This window comes from Strigops habroptila, chromosome W (assembly GCF_004027225.2).
Source record: "Strigops habroptila isolate Jane chromosome W, bStrHab1.2.pri, whole genome shotgun sequence".
Classification (NCBI taxonomy): domain Eukaryota; kingdom Metazoa; phylum Chordata; class Aves; order Psittaciformes; family Psittacidae; genus Strigops; species Strigops habroptila.
This window is the reverse complement of record NC_044301.2, coordinates 2,241,037-2,268,082: the sequence shown is the minus strand read 5'-3', so window position 1 is coordinate 2,268,082 and position 27,046 is coordinate 2,241,037. Positions and strand designations below refer to the sequence as shown.

General features: G+C 45.0%; 1 protein-coding gene across 1 annotated transcript in view; it reads left to right on the top strand.

Annotated features, from left to right (window-relative positions):
* LOC115619206 (zinc finger protein 462-like) overlaps nucleotides 1-27,046 on the top strand; it is an 82,693-nt gene that overhangs the window by 44,986 nt on the left and 10,661 nt on the right. The window contains 2 exon segments of the mRNA XM_030511250.1: nucleotides 15,063-15,324; nucleotides 17,605-17,741. Of these exon segments, the coding sequence (XP_030367110.1) occupies nucleotides 15,063-15,324; nucleotides 17,605-17,741 (399 nt within the window).

The window sequence follows — 27,046 nt, the reverse complement described above, 5'->3', positions numbered from 1 at the left end:
CACCAACCCCAGTGACATGCACAGTAGCTATTCAAACCCCGACAGCAACAGACAATGCAGCTGTTGGTGTTACTCAACTCCCAAGCACAACAGCTGCACCAACCCCAGCAATAGACATTGCAACCACTCCAATCCTAGTGGCAGACACTGCAGCCACTCCAACCACAGTGACAAACACTGCAGCTAAACCAAATGTCCAGTTTGTGACAATGTCTGTTGCCCCTGTAAGCAAAAGCAGACGAGAGGCACAAAGAGCAACCCGCGAAGTGAAGAAAGATGAAGACCCAATGCCATTACTACATGCAACAGCACCTGAACAAGAGTTACTACTACGTGGGTCAGAGGAAGAGGAAGAAGAAGAAGAGGTCACTTCTCGACCCCGGACCTCAACCGAGCTGCGGAATATGCGAAAAGATTTCACCCGTCTTCCAGGGGAGCACATTGTCACCTGGTTGCTCCGGTGCTGGGACAATGGGGCCGACGGTCACGAACTAGAAGGTAGGGAAGCCAAGCAGCTGGGATCACTTGCTAAGGAAGGAGGAATTGACAAAGCGATTGCAAGAGAGAAGCGAGCCCTCAGTCTTTGGAGGCGGCTCCTGGCAGCTGTGAAGGAAAGGTTTCCCTACAAAGACGATATTACGAATCGCTCAGCCAACTGGACCACGATAGAGAAAGGCATCCAGTCCCTGAGGGAATCAGCCATTATAGAGATGATCTATCGTAGGCCGGATTCCAGGAACACATCCGTAGACCCAGATGAAGTCGAATGTACACGACCCATGTGGCGGAAACTTACACGGAGTGCACCATCATCATATGCCCACACATTGGCATCAATGACCTGGAATGACGGAATATCACCAACAGTGGATTGCCTGATTCGTCAACTCCGAGAGTTCAAAGACAATCTCACCCCTTCCATCATTTCAGCTGTGGAAAAACTGTCCCAGGAGTTCAAACAATTGAGAGACGATTTATCCGATCTATCCAGCTCTCCACGCGTACCAACCCATGTCTCAGCTATTAACAGAAGGCGCCCTACTGCTCGAGAAAGAAAATATAGGAGGTACACGCCACGGGCCACCCTATGGTTTTACCTGCGGGATCATGGAGAAGACATGAGAAAGTGGGATGGAAAACCTACTTCAGCTCTGGAGCAACGGGTGCGTGAACTGAAGAGGAGAACAATGGTCAAGGATGATCCTCCCAGGAAAGCTGCTGCTCCAGTCTCTGGCGAGCAGTTTCCCAGATGGAGCGAAAGAGCTGATTTTACTCCAGCTCCTGTGATAAGGAATACTAATCCCTTTCTACAAGACAGAAGTGGAGAATTTTGTGATCACTATTAGAGGGGCCCTGCCTCCAGCCAGGTGGAGGAGAGGGATAATCGGGTTTACTGGACTGTGTGGATCAGATGGCCTGGCACATCAGTCCCACAGAAGTATAAGGCTCTAGTAGATACCGGTGCACAGTGTACTCTGATGCCATCAAGGTATCAAGGGGTGAAACCCATTTATATTTCTGGAGTGACAGGAGGATCCCAAGCGTTAACTATGCTGGAAGCTGAAATCAGCCTGACTGGGAGGAAGTGGCAAAAGCACCCCATTGTAACTGGTCCAGGGGCTCCATGCATCCTTGGCATAGACTATCTCAGGAGAGGGTACTTCAAAGACCCAAAAGGGTATAGATGGGCTTTTGGTATCGCTGCCTTGGAGACAGAGGAAATTAAGCAGCTGTCCACCTTACCCGGTCTCTCAGAGGATCCTTCTGTTGTGGGGTTGCTGAAGGTCGAAGAACAACAAGTGCCAATTGCGACCACAACAGTGCACCGGTGGCAATATCGCACCAACCGAGACTCCTTGATTCCCATCCATAAGCTGATCCGTAGACTGGAGAGCCAAGGAGTGATCAGCAGGACCCGCTCACCCTTTAATAGCCCCATATGGCCAGTGCAAAAGTCTAATGGAGAGTGGAGATTAACAGTAGACTATCGTGGCCTGAACGAAGTCACACCACCATTGAGTGCTGCCGTACCGGACATGTTAGAACTTCAGTATGAACTGGAGTCAAAGGCAGCCAAGTGGTATGCCACAATTGACATTGCCAATGCATTTTTCTCAATCCCTTTGGCAGCAGAATGCAGGCCACAGTTTGCTTTCACTTGGAGGGGCGTCCAGTACACTTGGAACCGACTGCCCCAGGGGTGGAAACACAGCCCTACCATCTGCCATGGATTGATCCAGACTGCACTGGAACAGGGGCAAGCTCCAGAACACCTGCAATACATTGATGACATCATCATGTGGGGTGATACAGCAGAAGAAGTTTTTGAGAAAGGGAGGAAGATAATCCAAATCCTGCTGAAGGCCGGTTTTGCCATAAAACGGAATAAGGTCAAGGGACCTGCACAGGAGATTCAATTTTTGGGAATAAAATGGCAAGATGGACGCTGCCAGATCCCCACAGACGTGATCAACAAGATAACAGCAATGTCTCCACCAACTAACAAGAAAGAAACACAAGCTTTCTTAGGTGTTGTGGGGTTCTGGAGAATGCACATCCCAAATTACAGTCTGATTGTAAGCCCTCTCTACCACGTGACCCGGAAGAAGAATGATTTCAAATGGGGCCCTGAGCAACAACAAGCCTTTGAACAAATTAAACGAGAAATAGTTCATGCAGTAGCCCTTGGACCAGTCCGGGCCGGGCCAGATGTGAAAAATGTGCTCTATACCGCAGCTGGGGAGAATGGTCCTACCTGGAGCCTCTGGCAGAAAGCTCCAGGGGAGACTCGAGGTCGACCCCTTGGCTTTTGGAGTCGGGGATATAAAGGATCCGAGGCCAGCTATACTCCCACTGAAAAAGAGATACTGGCAGCCTATGAAGGGGTTCGAGCTGCCTCAGAAGTGATTGGAACTGAAGCGCAGCTCCTCCTGGCACCCCGGTTGCCTGTGCTGGGCTGGATGTTCAAAGGCAGGGTCTCCTCTACACATCATGCAACTGATGCTACATGGAGTAAGTGGGCCGCACTAATTACACAACGAGCTCGAATAGGAAATCCCAGTCGTCCAGGAATTCTAGAAGTCATCATGGACTGGCCAGAGGGCAAAGATTTTGGGATGTCACCAGAAGAGGAGGTGACGCGTGCTGAAGAGGCCCCACCATATAATGAACTGTCAGAGAGTGAAAAGCAATATGCCTTGTTTACTGATGGGTCCTGCCGTATTGTGGGAAAGCATCGGAGATGGAAGGCAGCTGTGTGGAGTCCCCTGTGACAAGTTGCAGAAACTGCTGAGGAAGAGGGAGAATCTAGTCAGTTTGCAGAGGTGAAAGCCATCCAGCTGGCCTTGGACATTGCTGAACGAGAAAAATGGCCAGTACTTTATCTCTCTACTGACTCATGGATGGTGGCAAATGCCCTGTGGGGGTGGTTGCAGCAATGGAAGCAGAGCAACTGGCAACGCAGAAGTAAACCCATCTGGGCTGCTGCATTGTGGCAAGATATCGCTGCTCGGGTGCAGAACCTGGTGGTGAAGGTACGCCACGTAGATGCTCATGTACCCAAGAGTCGGGCCACTGAGGAACACCAGAACAACCAGCAAGTGGATAAAGCTGCTAAGATTAAAGTGGCTCAGATGGACTTGGATTGGCAACATAAGAGAGAATTATTTTTAGCCCGGTGGGCCCATGACACCTCAGGCCATCAAGGCAGAGATGCAACATATAGATGGGCTCGTGATCGAGGGGTGGACTTAACGATGGACACTATTGCCCAGGTTATTCAGGAATGTGAAACCTGTGCTGCAATTAAGCAAGCCAAACGGTTAAAGCCTCTCTGGTATGGAGGACGATGGCTGAAGTACAAGTATGGGGAGGCCTGGCAGATTGACTATATCACACTCCCACCGACCTGCCAAGGCATGTGCCATGTGCTTACCATGGTGGAAGCAACCACCGGCTGGCTGGAAACATACGCTGTGCCCCACGCCACTGCCCGGAACACTATCCTGGGCCTTGAGAAACAAGTTTTGTGGCGACACGGCACCCCAGAGAGAATTGAGTCAGACAATGGGACTCATTTCCGGAACAACCTCATAGACACTTGGGCCAAAGAGCATGGCATTGAGTGGGTATATCACATCCCCTACCATGCACCAGCCTCTGGGAAAATCGAACGGTACAATGGGCTGTTCAAAACTACACTGAGAGCAATGGGTGGTGGGACTTTCAAACACTGGGATACACATTTACCAAAAGCCACCTGGTTGGTCAACGCTAGGGGATCTGCCAACAGGGCTGGCCCAGCCCAATCAGAACTTTTACGTACTGTAGAGGGGGATAAAGTTCCTGTGGTGCACATAAAGAATTTGTTGGGGAAGACAGTCTGGGTTATTCCTGCTTCAGGTAAAGGCAAACCCACTCGTGGGGTTGCTTTTGCTCAGGGACCTGGATATACTTGGTGGGTAATGCGGGAAGATGGGGAAGTCCGATGTGTACCTCAAGGGGATTTGATTTTGGGGGAAAACAGCCAATGAACTCAATTGTACGCTGTTGCCTGCTCTATAACACTTTTATAGCCCACCAGCTAGATATCTTCAGGTCGCCAGCAATTGACCCTGACTTCCCTCTGATCATCACCTCAACAAAGAATGAATTTTGAGGAAACCAGACGAGCTCAGCAGTGACCAGACGAGTTTGGCGGTATCGTCAGCAGGCAACAATCCAACACTACATACCGTCCCTCCTGCCCTGAAAGACTATTACAAGAGATGGAGCCTGACATCATGGACTGGATGAGTTCAGCAATTTTACAGGGATTGGTCCATGGACTAGGGAATGATATCTTTCTCTTTGTGTGTGGGTGTGGGTGTATATATATGTGTATATATGGGACAGGGGCGATGGTGTGCTGAGAGAGGTGGATCTGAGCATGACGTGAATGGTATGGAATAAGGGGTGGATACTGTCCTGGGTTCAGCTATAGCAGTCATTTTTCTCCTTCTTAGTAGCTGGTGCAGTGCTGTGTTTTTTAACTTTCAGCCTGGGAACAACGCTGATAACACTGATGTTTTTAGTTGTTGCTAAGTAATGTTTATTCCAACCAAGGACTTTCTCAGTCTCATGCTTTGCCAGGGAGGAGGGGAAGCCGGGAGGAAACAGAGACAGGACACCTGACCCAAACTAGCCAAAGGGGTATTCCATACCACAGCACGTCATGCCCAGTATATAAACTGGGGGGAGTTACCTGGAAGGCCCAGATCACTGCTCGGGCTGGGCTGGGTGTCGATTGGCGGGTGGTGAGCAATTGTATCCTCTCCCCTTGTTATTTCACTAATCATTTTCAGCATTGGTGGTAGCAGTAGTGGTTTTGTATTATACCTTAGTTGCGGGACTGCTCTTATCTCAACCCGTGGGAGTTACATTCTTCCGATTCTCCTCCCCATCCCTCCGGGAGCGGGGGGAGGAAGGGGGGGAGTGAGCGAGCGGCTGTGTGGTTCTGAGTTACCGGCTGGGCTCAAACCACGACAGGACTCCATACAGCTGCCTTCCATCTCCGATGCTTTCCCACAGTATGGCAGGAGCCATCAGTAAACAAGGCATATCGCTTCTCACTTTCTGGCAGTTTATTATATGGTGGGGCCTCTTCAGCACGCATCACCTCCTCTTCCGGTGACATCCCAAAATCTTTGCCCTCTGGCCAGTCCATGATGGCTTCTAGAATTCCTGGAAGACTGGGATTTCCTATTTGAGCTCGTTGTGTAATTAGTGCGGCCCACTTACTCCATGTAGCATCTTTTGCCTGATGCGTAGAGGAGACCCTGCCTTTTAACATCCAGCCCAGCACAGGCAAGCGGGGTGCCAGGAGGAGCTGTGCTTCAGTGCAAATCACTTCTGAAGCAGCAAAAACTCCTTCACAGGCTGCCAGTATCTCTTTTTCAGTGGGAGTATAGCTGGCCTTGGATCTTCTGTATCCCCAACTCCAAAAGCCGAGGGGTTGACCTCAAGTTTTTCTGGAGCTTTCTGCCAGAGGCTCCAGGTAGGACCATTCTCCCTGGCTGCAGTGTAATGCACGTTTTTCACATCTGGCCCGGTCCTGACTGGTCCAAGGACTACTGCATGAATTATTTCTTGTTTAATTTGTTCAAAGGCTTGTTGTTGCTCAGGGCCCCATTTGAAATCATTCTTCTTCCGGGTCACATGATAGAGAGGGCTTACAATCAGACTGTAATTTGGGATGTGCATTCTCCAGAACCCCACAACACCTAAGAAAGCTTGTGTTTCTTTCTTATTGGTTGGTGGAGACATTGCTGTTATCTTGTTGATCACGTCTGTGGGGATCTGGCGACGTCCATCTTGCCATTTTATTCCCCAAAATTGAATCTCCTGTGCAGGTCCCTTGACCTTATTCCGTTTTATGGCAAAACCGGCCTTCAGCAGGATTTGGATTATCTTCCTTCCTTTCTCAAAAACTTCTTCTGCTGTATCACCCCACATGATGATGTCATCAATGTATTGCAGGTGTTCTGGAGCTTGCCCCTGTTCCAGTGCAGTCTGGATCAATCCATGGCAGATAGTAGGGCTGTGCTTCCACCCATTTATGGGTGAGAATTAAGGGACAGGCTAATATGGGGGACACTGTTTGGGTGTTTACTATAGGCCACCTTATCAGGAGGAGGAAGTTGATGAGGCCTTCCATGGGCAGCTGGAAATAGCTTCACAGTCTCAGACCCTGGTTCTCCTGAGGGACTTCAACCACCCTGATATTTGTTGGAGGGATAACACAGCCAAGCACACACAGTCCAGGAAGTTCCTGCAGATCACTGAAAATAACTTTTTGATACAAGTGGTGGAGGGTGTGTTGCTGGACCTTGTACTAACAAACTGGGAGGGACCGGGTGATGACCTAAAGGTTGAGGGCAGCCTTGGCTGTAGCGATCATGAGATGGTGGAACTTGGGATCCTGCATGGGGGAAGCAAAATAGTCAGCAGGATTACAACCCTAAACTTCCAGAGAGCTAACTTCGGCCTCTTCAAATACCTACTTAGAGGAATCCCATAGGATAGGGCTCTAGAAGAGAAGGGAGTCCAAGAGAGCTGGTCAGTATTTAAGCACCACTTCCTCCAAGCCCAAGACCAGTGTATCCCCATAATGAAGAAATCAGGCAAAGGGGGCAGGAGACCTGCATGGATGAGCAGGGAGCTCCTAGTAAATCTTAAACTCAAAGAAATTTATGGGATGTGGAAAAAGGGACAGACCAGGTGGGAGGACTGTAGGGACATCGTCAGGGTATGCAGGGATGTGACAAAGAAAGCCAAGGCCCACTTAGAATTGAGTCTGGCAAAGGACATCAAGGACGACAAGAAGAGCTTCTACAAATATATCAGCAGCAAAAGGAAGATAAGGGAAACTGTGGGGCCACTGCTGAATCAGATTGGTATCCTGGTAACAGAAGACACAGGGAAGGTGGAATTACTGAATGCCTTCTTTGCCTAGTCCATCCACTAAGGATGGACCTTAGGAGTCCCAGACCTTGGAGGTTAGAGATGAAGGCTGGAGAAAGGAAGACTTCCCCTTGGTCATAGAGGGTTGGGTTAGAGATAGGCTAGACAAGACTTAACACCCATAAATCCGTGGGCCCTGATGGGATGCACCCACAGTGTGAGAAATGATCTCTAGGTTCAGGCAGGCCTTGGTTAGACATGCCAGTGAAGCAGCAGCTATTTATTTAACATTTTTGCAAAAGCAGGTGTGCTCACAAGTAGGTGCATCCTTGGCAAAAGCAGAACTTTGATTTCTATTTCCCATCCCATCCCCAAGTTCCCTCCCTTGTTTCCCCATTGGTTGGGTACTCCAAGGTTTACAGCCTATCTATCTGATGTGTATAATCTACGTGCTGACTGTCCCGCCTCTGGTTACATCTCCCCTTACTCGATTTCGTATCCCCCTTCCTCTTATTTATTTATCTCCTTTTATGGTTCAATTTCATAACTTTCCGGCAGATATGTGGTACCCCAACTTGCTGTTTAACTACAGAACCAGCCTGCACCAGCTTAGTTTCATAGGTCGTACAAATATAGCATTCTTTTTAACCACAGAGTGTGTCTTTTTAAGTCATGGTATTTCAAACCCTTTGTTTCGTTTCCTTAGTAACTTAGCCCCTGCCCCAATATTGTAAAGTCTTAATATTGCAAAGCCTTAACATATCCTTAGTTTCAAATTGTGGAGGTCTACTGCCTCTGCCTAGGTACGGTAATCCAAATAACATCTCATAAGGTGAAATTCCCACATCCTTACAAGGAGCCATTCTTATCCTCAATAAGGCTATGGGTAGACATTTAGTCCAGGGTAGTTTAGTTTCTATTACTAGTTTTGATAATTGCTTTTTCAGAGTTTGATTCATCCTTTCCACTCTCCCCAATGATGGTGGATGCCAAGGAGTGTGAAAATCCCAGGATATTTCTAGACTAGTCATTAGTCCCTGTAATATCTGAGAGGTAAAGTGCCCTCCTTGATCTGAGTCTATATTTTCTACAATTGCATATCTGAGAATGATTTCTTCCAAAATAATTTTCGCCACCACCACAGGGGGAAGGCTTCCACCCATCCTGTAAAATGGTCCACTAATACTAACAAATACTTGACATGGCCAACCTTTAGTAATTCAGTAAAGTTGACTTGAATGCTCTGAAAAGGCCTTAAAACTGGATTCCTTCCTCCTGCAGGTCATTTTCTAATCACTTTCTTATTTATCCTTTGATAAATTTCACGCCTGTCACAAATCTGTTTGGCTATGGTATAGACTCCTATACCTCCATATTTTCACAGATCTAAATCACACATTGCTTGGGTTCCCCAATGACTTCCTTGATGCAAAATGGCCATTATCTCCCTCATGGTTTGTTTGTTTATCATTTCCCAGCCATCTGGGAGTATGCATTTTCCTTCTTGCTCATTCACTCTTAACTCTCTGTTTCTTTTTCACTAAAATTCGGGGTTTCTGAAGGGTCTGGTATTTCGGGTGTGAGGAAATTCATACTTATGACGTCAGATTTTAAAGCTGCCTCCTGAGCAACTGTGTCTGCTAATTGATTTCCCTTGGCTCAGAAGGTATTTCCTTTTTGGTGTCCATTAACATGTACCACATCTATTTCTGCAGGCAGCATCAAGTTATGCAATATGTGTCTAATAAGCTCTTGTTGGGCTAATTCTTTTCCCCTACTATTAATTAAGCCCCTTTCTTCCCATATTTTCCCGAAGGTGTGCACTACCCCAAATGCATATCTGGAATCGGTATAGATAGTTCTTTCCTGCCCTTCCAACATCCGTAATGCTTGATCGAGAGCATATAATTCACAGGTCTGAGCTGACCAATTATTTGGTAATCGTCCCATTTCCTTTGTTTCATGGTTTGTGCCATCGATGATGGCATATCCATTGTGTCTCTTACCCTGAATTACCCTTGAAGATCCATCTATAAAAAGATGGGATCCTGCATGCAAGGGTATTTCCTTTAAATCAAGTCTCACCTTGGTCTGATATTCTATTAAGTCTAAACAATTATGTTTTATACTCCCACTCTCACTGTCACCTTTCCATAAGAAAGTGGCAGGGTTCAAACATGATTCTGTAGTCAGACTTAAATCATCCCTTTCAATTAAAATAGCTTCATATTTCAAAATCCTGGAGTCAGTCAGCCACCTACCGGCTCTCTGAGTTAAAATTGCTTTTACCTGATGTGGTGTACTCACAACTAAGGTTTCTCCAAAGGTTAATTTTCTACTTTTTTCTACTAATAAAGCCGTTGCTGCCACAGCCTGTACACATTCAGGCCAGCCCCTGGATACTGGGTCTAATAGTTTGGATAAATATGCTACTGGTTGTTGTTTTCCTCCCCATTCCTGGGTTAAAACTCCTAATGCTGCTCCCTTGATTACAGTGGCAAACAAATGAAAGGGCTTATCCAGAGATGGTAAAGCTAGAACTGGTGCTGTTATTAAACTCTGCTTCAAATCCAGGACTAATTTTTCTTCATCTTTTGTCCAGGCGAGTACATCTGGTTCTTCATCTAACAATTTGAGATATAACCCTTTGGTCTTCTGTGCATACGATTCAATCCACAAACTGCAATACACGGTTAGCCCCCAAAATTTTCTCAACTCCTTTTCAGTTTTAGGGAGTGGTAAGTCCACAATTCCCTGAATTCTTCCTGGATTTATTTTACGTTTCCCTTCACTAATAAGGTGCCCTAAATATTTAACTTCCTTTTCAACATGTTGAAGTTTTGTCTTTGTAACTCACAAACCCTGTTTTTCTAAAAAGTTCAAAAGTGAATCTGTGGCCTCTTTCACCATTTGTTTCTCTTCTCCAGAGAGTAAGAGATAATCTACATATTGTAATAATAGGACTCCTGAAGGCGGTTTAAACTGTTCTAAAATCTGCTCCAGCACCTGTCCAAATAGATTAGGGGATTCCGTAAACCCCTGAGGCAAGGCAGTCCACCTAAACTGTTGCTTGCATCCTGTCTGGGGACCTTCCCATTCAAAGGCAAACAAATCCCTACTACCAGGGTCTAATGGACAGGCCCAAAAGGCATCCTTGAGGTCTATAACACTAAAACATCAATGTTCATGTGGTATTTTGCTCATTAGGGTATATGGGTTAGGGACCACAGGATGTCGGGTTTGTACGATCTCATTTATCTTTCTCAAATCCTGGACTAGACGATTGATTCGTAGAACTTGTTAAGAACTCGCCAACAAAGTTTTAAGTTGACAAGCAGGTATTCTTTATTGCGGCACCGGAGAACACGGGGGATAGCTCCTCCTAGCGTGTTCTGTCCGAACATCAACCAAACCGTGATTATATTGTCATTAGTCATACATATTCATGAAGTTGTTTATACATGACATCACATTCCTAGAACATTCTTCCCACATGCGCACTTTATCATGGTAGTGATCTTTGGGACCTTTGGTGGTCGTTTCTTCATCATCTTCCTCTTCATCACCTTATCTTTTCCTTGCATTCTTGTTCTGGTAGTCTTTGAGGTCTGCACAGTAGATAAGTGCTTACGCCAGTTTAATTAGTTCGGTAACACTGCTGACATAAGTGAGTGATTTCTTCTCGTCCTTCTACTTATCAGTTAACTTAGCTACAGCACATCCTGAACATCTGCTAGTTTCAGACATTCTTTATCTACAGTCCTGTTTTGCTTACAATAAATTTTGTGCGAAGGTCGTAAGGTTCTAAAACTATGTCAGGTACAATGATTTATCTTATACAATGATCCTTATTATGTTCTTTTGGTTGGGCTTTTTAGGTTTGGAAAGTTTTGTTGTTATGTACAAAGCCACCAAGCTTAAAGTTACTTAAAACTGAATTTTCTTGTTTACAAAGGATTATATTTCATTTTGTACTTCCTTGTCTCAACGATAGGAGCCATCTGATTTTCGTACATGCAAAATGGGGATGTTAAAAGGAGACATGCAAGATTCTAATAACCCATCCTTAAATAAAGTTTCTGTTACTGGCTGGAGACCTTTATGCTGGGTTTAAGCCCAGCCAGTAACTCAGAACCACGCAGCCGCTCGCTCACTCCCCCCCCTTCTTCCCCCCCCGCTCCCAGAGGGATGGGGAGGAGAATGGAAAGAATGTAAATCCCATGGGTTGAGATAAGAACAGTCCAGTAACTAAGGTACCATACAAAACCACTACTGCTACCACCAGTAATAATAATGATAAGGGAAATAGCAAGGGGAGAGAATATAAAACTAAAACAGGAAAAGGAAAAGAAAACAATAAACACAAGTGATGCACAACACAATTGCTCAGCACCCACCAACCAATAGCCAGCCCGACCCGAGCAGTGATCTGGGCCTTCTGGGTGACTCCCCACAGTTTCTATCCTGGGCATGACGTGCTGGCCAAGCTTTAGTAACAAAATGTACTTTTAACAACCCCTGCGCCACAGGATTGTCAGGATTCATTCCTGAATACTTTCTCATTTGTTCCCTTGAACGCTGTAAAAATGCAGATGGAGACTCATCTTTTTCCTGTTGAAGCCCAAGTGCCTTCACAAAAATCTGAGATTTCGGAACAGCTTCTTTGATTCCTATTACTATTAGTTCCCTTAGATCTTTCATGTTATTTTGGTGCACTGGGTCATTATTTTTCCAATTAGGATCTACATTAGGGAATTTCTGCTCTGCTGGCATGACCCCTGCTCCAGGCAGATTTCTCCTCTCCCACTCATGCATAACAGCTCTCCTAATCATTCCCCTTTCTTCTCCACTGAACAAGATATTCATAATAGACATCATTTCTGACCATGTAAAAAAATTAGGCCCCAGAAATTGATCCAATTGTTCAGCTAATCCCACTGGATCTTCAATCAAAGATTTCATTTCCTTTTTAAAATTCCTTACTTCACTGCTAGTAAGGGGAGCACTGACATACCCTATCTGTCCCTGACCCATAGGGACCTCCTGGAGGGGAAACATCCCTTCTGCCGACCCCCCTTGTCCTCTTCGAGGGGTCATAGGGGAATTTTCCAAATCCCTCTTACATTGATCTCCCATCTTAATCTGGGATAAATTATCGGGGGGGGGGGGCGGGGGGGGGGCACTTGCCGCCTCACCCTGTGTGGATCCTGATTCCCTACTGGAGCATCAGGGTAATTAACCTGATGGTCAGGATTCTGTGGCGGAGGTGGGGGAGGATCCACCAGGGGAGCCGCTGGAGGTAGGTTATAGGGGGGAGGTAGACACTTCAAGGGGTCCCAAGTTTGAGACTCCTTCTCTTTGTCTTCTCCCTGTTCTACCTTCAAGGCAAAAAGATGTTCTACTCTAGATGACCTTTCTAAACATGCCCCAAAAGCACCATCCCACCATGCTGTATAATCAGATTCTTCTTATGAAAAAGGTGTTTTGCCGTTTACATATAAATTTAACTCCTGACAGAGCCAATCTTCATCTGATCCATATTTTGGCCAGAACACTTTTTGCCCTAATATAGGTCCCTTTGTCCAAACAAAAACACAATAATTTATCATCCTTTCCTTATCCTTTTTCATAGTCCATGACATACTTTCCCAAGTTTTTAACATCCTTCCTAAAGGACTGTCTGGAGGAATGTCCTCAGGAGATTTCCCTTTTTCTCCTTTAATTTCCCTAGGCCTAGAATCTCAATTCCCCATTCTGAACTACCCAAGGCCATTCGTCCACTCAGTCCCACTGCTTTTCGCTTCGTCCTTCTCCAGCCATTTCCCTCATGGGATAATGAAAACATGAATCCGGACTCCGCACTCGCTTCGTACTTATTTGTACGTCTCACACACACACGCACCTGGCCTTTTGTCAGAATGCCCCGACCACCAAGGTAATACTTCTAGACAGTCTATTTTTCTTACCTTGGTCTGTGCACGGAGTTACCTGGAGGCTGCGATTGTGCCTAGCAATGTTTCTATTCTTTCCTCTCAGTGGTTCACCTGGTCTAACCTTAAAAATGGGTCTCGAGATCCAATTAGTCAACCGCTGGGACCCCTGTCGAAGATACATGGGGCCATTGAAATCAACGGGACACATCTCCCCTGCCCTTCGGCAGCAGATGCTCCCCAGTGATGACGATGGATCCCAGACGAGTCCCCAAATTGTGAGAAATGATCTCCAGGTTCAGGCAGGCCTCAGTTAGACACGGCAGTGAAGCAGCAGCTATTTATTTAACGTTTTTGCAAAAGCGGGTGTGCTCACAAGTAGGTGCACACAGCAAAAGCAGAACTTTTATTTCTATTTATTTCCCATCCTGTCCCCAAGTTCCCTCCCTTGTTTCCCCATTGGTTGGGTACTCCAAGGTTTACAGCCTATCTGATGCATATAATCTATGTGCTGACTGTCCTGCCTCTGGTTACATCTCCCCTTACTCGATTTTGTACACCCTTTCCTCTTATTTATTTATCTTCTTTTACAGTTTGATTTCATAACTCTCTGGCAGACATGTGGCACCCCAACTTGCTGTTTAAGCAGCCTGCACCAGCTTAGTTTCATAGGTTGTACAAAGATAGTATTCTTTTTAACCACAGAGTGTATCTTTCGTCCAGAGATGACATTGTCTTTAACCACAGAGTGTGTCTTTCTAAGTTATGGTATCTCAAACCCTTTGTTTCATTTCCTTAGTAACTTAGCCCCAGACCCAATATTGCAAAGTCTTAATATTGCAAAGCCTTAATATTACAACTCCTTAATATTGCAAAGCCCCAATATTGCCAAGCCCCAATATTGCAAAGCCCCATCCCTAATATGCGAAAACAGCACTGTTTCTCTCACACTGTACAGGCCTGTTTGCCTTTTGTTTCCCTTTACTAATTGGTTAGAATGGATGTTATTACTTTCCAACAAGTATGTGTTTTAGAGAATTCATATACATGTAGCCTCCGGGAATTTTACTTTGCAAACAAAGCACCCATCAAAACAGGAGGTGGCTGGTACACTTTGTATTCTCTTTTTTTTTTAATCACATTTCCTTTTCCTTTTCGAAAAGCTAAAGAAAAGAGCCTTTTGTTATCTTTTCAGGAACATCACACTGAAATTCATCTGTGCTTTGTCTGCTTTAATTTGTACCATTCATGGGCAGTTGTGGATTATATAGGACAAAGTAGCTGAATTCCTAACTTCCACATTCAAATCAATGTATTGGGAAACTTCCAAGACTCCCCTCCTTTTTTTTTTTTTTTAATAAAGTATTCTAATTTTCCATTTGTGTGCTGAAACATATCTAGTATATGTTTTTTTAAATATAATTAAAATGGTGTGACAGCCTTCTGCTGGGCTGTATAAGGGGGAAGGAAATACTGTATCCATTTCCTTTTTCTTTCTGTCTTTAATAGGTTATTCTCATATATTTATCCCCCTCCAGATCAGATTTTAAAAGCCTAATCTCAACTGACCACCTTTTACATTGTAGAACACAAATCGGGTTGGTATCTGTTCAGAAGGCTGCCTGCTGGAGCAGGCCTGGAATCTTTTTAAATTGACCTACCTGGAATGACAACTTCTCTCTTTCTTAATAGACTCTTCATACTCAGAACCTCCTGACGTTCGGCAACAGTTGAACCACTACCAGTCTGCTGTTCTGGCCAGGAACAATAACATCAACCGAATCCCACTTTCTGGAAGTGCTGCAGGAGTGGAAAAAACAGAAGCTATCCTTAGCTGTGAATTTTGTGAATTCTTCTCGGGTTACATACAGAGCATTCGACGTCATTACCGTGACAAGCACGGAGGGAAGAAACTCTTCAAGTACAAAGATTGTTCCTTTTATACAGGCTTTAAGTAAGTATCATTGAGGATCATTGAGTCCAACTCCTGACTCCACATAAGGCAAGCTAAAAGTTAAACCATATATCCAAGAATGTTCAAGTGCTTCTTGAATATCCAATCTGAACTTCCCCTGACTCAGCTTTAAACTATGCCTTCTCATCCTATCACCGGACACCAGTGAGCACTTCCCTCTCCCCCTCATGAAGAAGTTGCAGACAGCAATGAGGTCACCCCTCAGTCTCCTCTAAGCTGAACAAACCTAGTATCCTCAGCCTCTCCTCATAAGTCATGCCCTCTACTCCTTTCACCATCTTTGTTGCCCTCCTTTGGACACATTCTAATATTTTTATATTTTTATATTGTGGACCCCAAAACTGCACACATTAGTTGAGATGAGGCTGCACCAATGCTGAGCATAGTGGGACAATCACTACTTTTGACTGTTTAGCTATATTGTGCTTAATGCGCCCCAGGATACAGTTGGCCCTTTTGGCTGCCAGGGCACATTGTTGACTCATATTGAGTTTACTATCAACCAAAACTCCCAGATCCCTTTCTGCTGGGCTGCACTTCAGCCTCTTGTCCCCCAATCTATACATACATGCAGGATTGCACCATCCCAGGTGCAGAATCAGTCATTTGCCCTTGTTAAATTTCATACAGTTGGTGATTGCTCAGTGCTCTAATCTATCAAGATCTGGCTGTAAAGTTTCCCTACCCTCGAGGGAATCAACAGGGAATCCTAATTTAGTATCATTGGCAAACTTACTTGGTGTGCACTCAACTCCCATGTCAAGGTCATTGATAAAAACAGAGGAGAACTGGCCCTCAAATTGAACCCTGGGGAGCTCCACTAGTGAAAGGCCACTGGCCAGTTGTTACCCCATTTACTACAACACTTTGAGCCTGACCCTTCAGCCATTCACCTATTGTATTATGTGCATGTCTAGCTGTATGCTGGACATTAGACATAAGAGACCTTGTACAAGAGCAGACTCAAGTTATACATCCTTAAGGGATCAGGCTTTGTTGCTTCAGCTCCTTGCCAGTTACATGGCATAACTTGCTGTTTAATTCCAGATTACTATTACTATCACTGCTCCAGATTATTATTTTTTTTAAGCATTTCCAACTCTTGACAAGTCCAATGTATTTTTTCACATTTTCATATTGCCCTTTTCTCCTACCAGGATTAAACAAAATTGCCTTAAATCGAGCTGTAATTACATATATTCATAGTTACATAAAGGGAATTGTGTTATTTATTGTGGTGTCTCAAACTTTCTGAGATTAAGTCTTTCCTCTTTAAATGTACAACACACACATGAGCTCTCTTTAAAAAAAGAATTAAATACATGGAAGCCACAAAAGCATCCACTGAAGTTGATAAAAACTCACCTATTGGCTTCCTCAGGCCCAAAGCCAGTTGTGTTAGTAATTTGTTTTGCGTTCTAGCTAATGGACTTTGAGAACTTACAAAGGGGCTTTAAATTCTGTAATTTAATGAAGCCAGAAGCTTCATTCTTGCAAGCTTTAGCACTACCCGAAGAAAAAAAAGACTGAATTCCCCCAAGTTTACAAACAGCGTTCATTTTAGAACTTGACCTTGTGGCTTGATAGGTGCATAGTTACTTTCCTCTGTATGTATGCCTCTTGTATTTTTTAAGTCTGCAGCTAATTGTATAAGTTTTCTTGTGCAAAAGTATTGTTTATTTGTGGAGTATTCTCAGTCTCACATTTTCAGGTCCTCATAATTGAGGCTTTAGAACTTATCAACTTGGCACCAAATTTACTGTAGGTGCAAGTCTATTTCATATCTTAAATCTGAACATCTCAGCTGTTGTTGGGCTAGTCCTACAGGGAGAGGTTGTTGAGGAATTTTTCTCTTTTTTTTTTCCCATCAGAAATATGTTTTTTTACCCTTCAAAGTCTAGGACAGTTAAAAGGATTTCACTCAACTGGCTAAAATGTCTCTCTGCAAGCAAATAACAAGCACAAATGTTGGCAATACTTTTGCCATCTTAACTATAGCAATGTGACTATAGAGCAATCACTGAAAAATATCATGTGCAGAATGTGTGTTCCGTTACTTAGGGATATGAGCCTACGAATACCTATGCTCATATGATATCCATGTGAGTAGTCCTGCTGAAATGCCATGTGGCTTTATGAAGAGAAGGCTGAGTGATATCCGTATCATTTTATACAACACATCTGTAATACAGCTGTGACACTTCAGTGTTCCATGCACACCTCTTATGAATGCTTCCATGTCTCCCTCCCATTTCACAGATCTGCTTTTACTATGCATGTGGAAGCTGGACATTCAGCAGTTCCTGAGGAAGGAGCCAAAGACCTTCACTGTCCTCTTTGCCTATATCACACCAAATACAAATGTAACATGATTGATCATGTAGTTCTGCACAGAGGTAAAGATGACCCTGTATATATCTATATCTGACAAAGAGAATGCTGAACAGAACACCACTCTTTCAGATTGATCCATTAAGTTTTTTCTCTGTATGTGAGCTCAGATATATTGAATAGATCAGGCCTAAGTACATCTTTTCTATGAAATATAAAGTTTGCCAATGTAGAAGTGGGACAGATTTAAAATTCTTTTTAAGCTTTTCCTCTAAAGAGGTCAACAGTTGTAAAGTACCTATTTAGCAAGAGTTAGACTAATTTACAACTTGGACCTAGGCCAAGGTTGTTTCCTATGTACGTGTTTCTAAAGTGCTTGCTATCATAAACACTCTAGAGGCTTAAAAATATCCTTTGACTGCTTGATTGAAATTTCTCTCTTCATAACATCTTCCTCACCTGTTCTTAGGAACAAGATTAAGATGTTTCCCTTCCCCCCCCCTTTTTTTTTCCACCAGATAAAAGCAGTATTAGGGAATCCTACTCTATTAACTATAGGCAAGCTCAGAAGATACATCTTTTGTGGCACTCTGGGCTGAGATTCCTGATGTTGTGGGTTAACCCCAGTGGGCAGATAAGTCCCACAAAGTTGCTCACTAACTTCTCCTCCAGTGGAATGGGGGGGAGAATCAGAAGGGTAAAAGCGAGAAAAATTGTGGGTTGAGATAGAGACAGTTTAATAAGGAAAACAAAAGCTGCTCACACAAGCAAAGCAAAATATGGCATTCATTCACTACCTCCCATGGGTAGGCAGGCATTTAACCATCTCCAGGAAAGTAAGGGCTTCATCTTGCATAATGGATACTTAGGAAGATAATCGCCATCACTGCGAACATCCCCTCCCCCCTTCCTTCTTCTTCCTAAAGATTTTATTGTTGAGCACAACATCATATGGTATGGAATATCCCTTTGGTCAGTTGGGGTCAGCTGTCCTGGCTGTGTCCCCTCCCAACTTCTTGTGCACCCCCAGCCTACTCACTGGTGGGGTAGGGTGAGGAGCAGAAAAGGCCTTTACTCTGCTCAGCAATAAGAAAAACATCCCTGTGTTATCAACACAAATCCAAAGCATAGCCCCATACAAGCTACTAAGAAGAAAATTAACTCCACCCCAGCCAGACCCAGTATAACTGCCCGCAGCTATCACGCTTAATGCTTGTAGGTCTGTTGGCTGCCAAAATCCAAACCTGTGTGTTGGGATAGTACTCTGCCTGCTTGCAGGTTGGGCAGAGTTTTTGAGTATTATATTGTTGGTTGGCAAACATGTTTCACATGCCATCTTTTTCTTGGAGGAGCTTCTGGTGTTGCAATCACTGTCACAATCCCTTGTAACAAACCACTTTTTTCAATGCTGGTTATTTAGGGTCCTTCCTGTACCAAAGCAGTGAAGTAGACATATATCATTCAAACTTCTTTCTGCTGTAAAGGCTATTTTGAAGGAGCATTTGAGAAAAAGGCTGAGGACTGTTCAAGGACCCAAAAGGCATATAACAAAGCTGTCTTAGTAAGTGTAAGGGTTCAAGAGGTGCTTTTACTTAGGTGCAAGCTGGTCCTGAAGGTATCATAGTGTTGTATTTTGTCCGGTTTTAGGGCATGCTCCAGGATTACTCCTCTGGAGAAAAGGGGGGGGGGCAGTATGGGATTGGGGACACAGAAACCCTGGGGTTCCAAATACCGGCACTAGTGTTCTCTGGTTTGTGGTTGTGCCCAAGATCAGGTGAAGAAGGTCTGACAATTCAAATGCAAATAAACAGAGAGAGGAAGATCTTGCTGGGCCTAGTTAGGCAAACTTCCAGCAAAAGTAGACAATGCTAAGATGCAATAGTAGAGTAGCACTTCATGGGTTCAAGCAGTTTTGCTGGCTTTACAGAGCTATTTTTGACCAAATGCTAGGAAGCAAGGGTGGTTACCTCCTGAATATGTGACACTGGGTCTGATCTTTTCAGACAGTAAAGGAATTAAGGTCCTTAAAATTTTTCTTTCTGGTGTGTATATACAGACTAAAACCTATTGTTGTGTCTAATTGTGGCAGCTAAAGCAGAGGATTTTGGTGGGGTTTAATGTGCACAGAAAGAGGTGCAGACAGGGCTGAAGGATGTTGCAGTGTCAGCCTTCCTTACTTGTAGCCATTTGGATTGATAAATTAAGCACAGTCTCAAACTGTGGTCTAAGCACATTTGTTCTCCAGATAGAGGAAGCAGTACATTGTATAAAGTCAGAAGATTGAAGGTTTTGATCCATTTTCTGTATTATCTTCTCTCTCCTATGCAAAAAACCCCCCAGCAAAGTGAGAAAACAGTTATAGATCTCTAACTGACATTATAGCTTTCAAAATGGTGGCATCCCAAGTCCCTGATTTGGCAACATGCAGTTGAAATGAAGACTATTTGCCTCTTAGTGAATAGCTATAGAAGTTGATTCTTACTGAGCTACAACATTATTAAAGTGTTATGGCCAGCAGGATGTTGCCAGTTTGCCACTGAGAGCCTTCTATCATGTGTCACCTACTCTGCTCAATCAGTTCCTCAGAGTGATTTAACTTTGATTCATAGAATCATAGAAAAGTCTGCTTTGGGAGGGACTTCTGGAGATCATCTGGTCCAACCATCTGCTGGAAGCCAGACCTTAGATTAGGTTATCCAGGGCCCTGTCAAGCCAAGTCTTGAATATTTACAGCAAGGGAGATTCCACTTCTCTGGATAACCTATTCCAATAATTAATTGTTTTCATGGTAAAGAATTTTCTTATAACTACCTTTTAGGTATTGGTTTGCCTTTATTGTTACCAGGGCACACTGCTGGCTCATATTCAGCTTGCTGCCCACCAAGATTCCCAAGTACTTTATAGCAGAGTTCCACCCCAGCTAGTTGGACCCCAGCCTGTACTGCTGCTTGGGATTATTCTGTTCCAGGTGCAGGACTTGCCATTTATCTTTGTTAAACCTCAACCAATTCTTGTTGGCCCAGTCTTCCAGCCAGTCAAAGTCTCTGTAAGGTTGCTCTTCCTTCTGGTGTATCTACCTCTCCCCCCCAGTTTGGCATTATCTGCAAGCTTGGTGAAGGTGTATTCAATACTGTCATACAGATCATTTATAAAGTTATTGAATAGTACTAGACCCAGATAGCAAGTATGGAAATTACAAAGTCAGAAGCTACTTTGCAGGCAAACAAACAATAAGAAGAGATTTGGGTCTTGAGCTCCTTTTGACTTTCATAAAAGGCAAATCATGTGAGCTCTTGAAAGTTCCATAATGGAGACTGAACCTCTGCTCCATGCTCAGCAGAGCTGCTGGCCTTTCATTTAGTCCAGGCAGTTTTTATTATCCTTTCCAGCAAATTTTCCCATCATGAAATGTCTCAATATTTTTCCAGCACAACCCACCAAGATCAATAGTAGGGATCCTTGTTTATAGTCCTCAAGGCATATGTTTTTTACTTTTTTTTTTTACTTGGTATAAATAGTTGTTTTGTCCTTCCATTTCATAGAATTGTCATCTGTTTCTCTGGAATAGTAAACTTTCATATATAAGGTCTTTATTGTGTTAATGCTTTTCTTTTTCCATGTTGTGAGCAAAACACATGCCTGCTTTGACTTTACATACTATAAATATTTAGTGCATTAATTGGTTTTCTGTTTAATCTCAGATCTGTATTGCAAATAGCCCAAATGTTTCAGTCTAAAGCAGTGATTAAATTTATTCAGAGTTGATGTTCTGTTGCTGTTCCACAGCATGTCATCTTTTTACAGTGCATACATGGTAGCCTTTGTGGGTACTGCTGAAATTTAATGAAATTTGTGTACAGAAGCCAAAGCTAAGTTTCACAATTTCTGGATAGAACTCACCATTTGTTGCAATTTTGCCAGTTGCTCAGATACAATTGTTGTCCCAAAAGTGAGATTGCCACACAGTGTGCGAAATGCCAATATACACACAGAGTCAAGGTATTTTATTGTCAGCTATTTTGCAAAATAGGGTGCTAGCAAAGCTAGCACACCTTAGTTTTGTGTACATCAGATTATATACATTTCAGAGAACAAAGAAATTACTTTTCATGTGTCAAAAGTTACCAAATATATTATTAATTAGTACTCTATCTTCTGCTGGGTAAATTGTCCTCACTTGCCATGTAAATTAGCAAGCATGCTCTGTGATGGGGGCGGGGGAGCTTTTTCAGTCCTGAATTGAGTTGGTGGTCGCAATTTTCCACCTTTACCTTTCACCCAGTTACTGACATTTCTTGTTGACTACTTGTTTTTCTAGTACTTATTTTGTCTTTGGCACCTTCTGGTGCAGATGTTCTCCTTTTATCAGTCCTTTAGCTCTTCTTCCAAGGTTAAGATAGTTAGTAAGGAATGTATTGCTTATACGAAGTCTTGCTTTTCTAAGTGATGTTGTTAATCAAGCCAGACACCGTTATCACCATGGCTGTACGTAGAATCATAGAATAGTTAGGGTTGGAAAGGACCTTAAGATCATCTAGTTCCAACCCCCCTGCCATGGGCAGGGATGCCTCACCCTAGACCATGTCACCCAAGGCTCTGTCCAACCTGGCCTTGAACACTGCCAGGGATGGAGCATTTACCACTTCTTTGGGCAACCTGTTTGTCGTGGTTTGAGCCCAGCCGGTAACTCAGAACCACACAGCCGCTTGCTCACTCCCCCCCCCCCCCCCTTCTTCCTCCCCCCGCTCCCGGAGGGATGGGGAGGAGAATGGGAAGAATGTAACTCCCACGGGTTGAGATAAGAGCAGTCCTGCAACTAAGGTATAAGACAAAACCACTACTGCTACCACCAATGATAATAACGATTAGTGAAATAACAAGGGGAGAGGATACAATTGCTCACCACCCGCCGACCGATACCCAGCCCGACCCGAGCAGTGATCTCGGCCTTCCGGGTAACTCCCCCCGGTTTATATACTGGGCATGACGTGCTGTGGTATGGAATACCCCTTTGGCTAGTTTGGGTCAGGTGTCCTGTCTCTGCTTCCTCCCGGCTTCCACTCCTCCCTGGCAAAGCATGAGACTGAGAAAGTCCTTGGTTGGAATAAACATTACTTAGCAACAACTAAAAACATCAGTGTTATCAGCGTTGTTCCCAGGCTGAAAGTTAAAAAACACAGCACTGCACCAGCTACTAAGAAGGAGAAAAATGACTGCTATAGCTGAACCCAGGACAGTATCCACCCCTTATTCCATACCATTCATGTCATGCTCAGATCCCACATCTCTCAGCACACCATCACCCCTGTCCCATATATACACATATATATACACCCACACCCACACACAGAGAAAGATATCATTCCCTAGTCCATGGACCAATCCCTGTAAAATTGCTGAACTCATCCAGTCCATGATGTCAGGCTCCATCTCTTGTAACAGTCTTTCAGGGCAGGAGGGACGGTACGTAGTGTTGGGTTGTTGCCTGCTGATGATACCGCCAAACTCGTCTGGTCACTGCTGAGCTCGTCTGGTTTCCTCAAAATTCATTCTTTGTTGAGGTGATGATCGGAGGGAAGTCAGGGTCAATGGCTGGTGACCTGAAGATATCTAGCTGGTGGGCTATAAAAGTGTTATAGAGCAGGCAACAGCATACAATTGAGTTCATTGGCTGTTTTCCCCCAAAATCAAATCCCCTTGAGGTACACATCGGACTTCCCCATCTTCCCGCATTACCCACCAAGTATATCCAGGTCCCTGAGCAAAAGCAACCCCACGAGTGGGTTTGCCTTTACCTGAAGCAGGAATAACCCAGACTGTCTTCCCCAGGAAATTCTTTATGTGCACCACAGGAACTTTATCCCCCTCTACGGTACGTAAAAGTTCTGATTGGGCTGGGCCAGCCCTGTTGGCAGATCCCCTACTGTTGACCAACCAGGTGGCTTTTGGTAAATGTGTATCCCAGTGTTTGAAAGTCCCACCACCCGTTGCTCTCAGTGTAGTTTTTAACAGCCCATTGTACCGTTCGATTTTCCCAGAGGCTGGTGCATGGTAGGGGATGTGGTATACCCACTCAATGCCATGCTCTTTGGCCCAAGTGTCTATGAGGTTGTTCCGGAAATGAGTCCCATTGTCTGACTCAATTCTCTCTGGGGTGCCGTGTCGCCACAAGACTTGTTTCTCAAGGCCCAGGATAGTGTTCCGGGCAGTGGCATGGGACACAGCGTATGTTTCCAGCCAGCCGGTGGTTGCTTCCACCATGGTAAGCACATAGCGCTTGCCTTGGCGGGTTGGTGGGAGTGTGATATAGTCAATCTGCCAGGCCTCCCCATATTTGTACTTCAGCCATCGTCCTCCATACCAGAGAGGCTTTAACCACTTGGCTTGCTTAATTGCAGCACATGTTTCACATTTGTGAATAACCTGGGCAATAGTGTCCATCGTTAAGTCCACCCCTCGATCACGAGCCCATCTATATGTTGCATCTCTGCCTTGATGGCCTGAGGTGTCATGGGCCCACCGGGCTAAAAATAATTCACCCTTATGTTGCAAATCTAAGTCCATCTGAGCCACTTTAATCTTAGCAGCTTTATCCACTTGCTGGTTATTCTGGTGTTCCTCAGCGGCCCGACTCTTGGGTACATGAGCATCTACGTGGCGTACCTTCACCACCAGGTTCTGCACCTGAGCAGCGATATCTTGCCACAATGCAGCAGCCCAGATGGGTTTACTTCTGCGTTGCCAGTTGCTCTGCTTCCATTGCTGCAACCACCCCCACAGGGCATTTGCCACCATCCATGAGTCGGTAGAGAGATAAAGTACTGGCCATTTTTCTCGTTCAGCAATGTCCAAGGCCAGCTGGATGGCTTTCACCTCTGCAAATTGACTCAATTCACCCTCTCCCTCAGCAGTTTCTGCAACTTGTCCCAGGGGACTCCACACAGCTGCCTTCCATCTCCGATGCTTTCCCACAATAGGGCAGGACCCATCAGTAAACAAGGCATATTGCTTTTCACTCTCTGACAGTTCATTATATGGTGGGGCCTCTTCTGCACGCGTCACCTCCTCTTCTGGTGACATCCCAAAATCTTTGCCCTCTCGCCAGTCCATGATGACTTCTAGAATTCCTGGACGACTGGGATTTCCTATTCGAGCTCGTTGTGTAATTAGTGCGGCCCACTTACTCCATGTAGCATCAGTTGCATGATGTGTAGAGGAGACCCTGCCTTTGAACATCCAGCCCAGCACAGGCAATCGGGGTGCCAGGAGGAGCTGCGCTTCAGTTCCAATCACTTCTGAGGCAGCTCGAACCCCTTCATAGGCTGCCAGTATCTCTTTTTCAGTGGGAGTGTAGCTGGCCTCGGATCCTTTATATCCCCGACTCCAAAAGCCAAGGGGTCGACCTCGAGTCTCCCCTGGAGCTTTCTGCCAGAGGCTCCAGGTAGGACCATTCTCCCCAGCTGCGGTATAGAGCACATTTTTCACATCTGGCCCGGCCCGGACTGGTCCAAGGGCTACTGCATGAACTATTTCTCGTTTAATTTGTTCAAAGGCTTGTTGTTGCTCAGGGCCCCATTTGAAATCATTCTTCTTCCGGGTCACGTGGTAGAGAGGGCTTACAATCAGACTGTAATTTGGGATGTGCATTCTCCAGAACCCCACAACACCTAAGAAAGCTTGTGTTTCTTTCTTGTTACTTGGTGGAGACATTGCTGTTATCTTGTTGATCACGTCTGTGGGGATCTGGCAGCGTCCATCTTGCCATTTTATTCCCAAAAATTGAATCTCCTGTGCAGGTCCCTTGACCTTATTCCGTTTTATGGCAAAACCGGCCTTCAGCAGGATTTGGATTATCTTCCTTCCTTTCTCAAAAACTTCTTCTGCTGTATCACCCCACACGATGATGTCATCAATGTATTGCAGGTGTTCTGGAGCTTGCCCCTGTTCCAGTGCAGTCTGGATCAATCCATGGCAGATGGTAGGGCTGTGTTTCCACCCCTGGGGCAGTCGGTTCCAAGTGTACTGGACGCCCCTCCAAGTGAAAGCAAACTGTGGCCTGCATTCTGCTGCCAAAGGGATTGAGAAAAATGCATTGGCAATGTCAGTTGTGGCATCCCACTTGGCTGCCTTTGACTCCAGTTCATATTGAAGTTCTAACATGTCCGGTACGGCAGCACTCAATGGTGGTGTGACTTCGTTCAGGCCACGATAGTCTACTGTTAATCTCCACTCTCCATTAGACTTTTGCACTGGCCATATGGGGCTATTAAAGGGTGAGCGGGTCCTGCTGATCACTCCTTGGCTCTCCAGTCTGCGGATCAGCTTATGGATGGGAATCAAGGAGTCTCGGTTGGTGCGATATTGCCGCCGGTGCACTGTTGTGGTCGCAATTGGCACTTGTTGTTCTTCGACCTTCAGCAACCCCACAACAGAAGGATCCTCTGAGAGACCGGGTAAGGTGGACAGCTGCTTAATTTCCTCTGTCTCCAAGGCAGCTATACCAAAAGCCCATCTATACCCTTTTGGGTCTTTGAAATACCCTCTCCTGAGATAGTCTATGCCAAGGATGCATGGAGCCCCTGGACCAGTCACAATGGGGTGCTTTTGCCACTTCCTCCCAGTCAGGCTGATTTCAGCTTCCAGCATAGTTAACGCTTGGGATCCTCCTGTCACTCCAGAAATATAAATGGGTTTCACCCCTTGATACCTTGATGGCATCAGAGTACGCTGTGCACCGGTATCTACTAGAGCCTTATACTTCTGTGGGACTGATGTGCCAGGCCATCTGATCCACACAGTCCAGTAAACCCGATTATCCCTCTCCTCCACCTGGCTGGAGGCAGGTCCCCTCTAATAGTGATCACAAAATTCTCCACTTCTGTCTTGTAGAAAGGGATTAGTATTCCTTATCACAGGAGCTGGAGTAAAATCAGCTCTTTCGCTCCATCTGGGAAACTGCTTGCCAGAGACTGGAGCAGCAGCTTTCCTGGGAGGATCATCCTTGACCATTGTTCTCCTCTTCAGTTCACGCACCCGTTGCTCCAGAGCTGAAGTAGGTTTTCCATCCCACTTTCTCATGTCTTCTCCATGATCCCGCAGGTAAAACCATAGGGTGGCCCGTGGCGTGTACCTCCTATATTTTCTTTCTCGAGCAGTAGGGCGCCTTCTGTTAATAGCTGAGACATGGGTTGGTACGCGTGGAGAGCTGGATAGATCGGATAAATCGTCTCTCAATTGTTTGAACTCCTGGGACAGTTTTTCCACAGCTGAAATGATGGAAGGGGTGAGATTGTCTTTGAACTCTCGGAGTTGACGAATCAGGCAATCCACTGTTGGTGATATTCCGTCATTCCAGGTCATTGATGCCAAT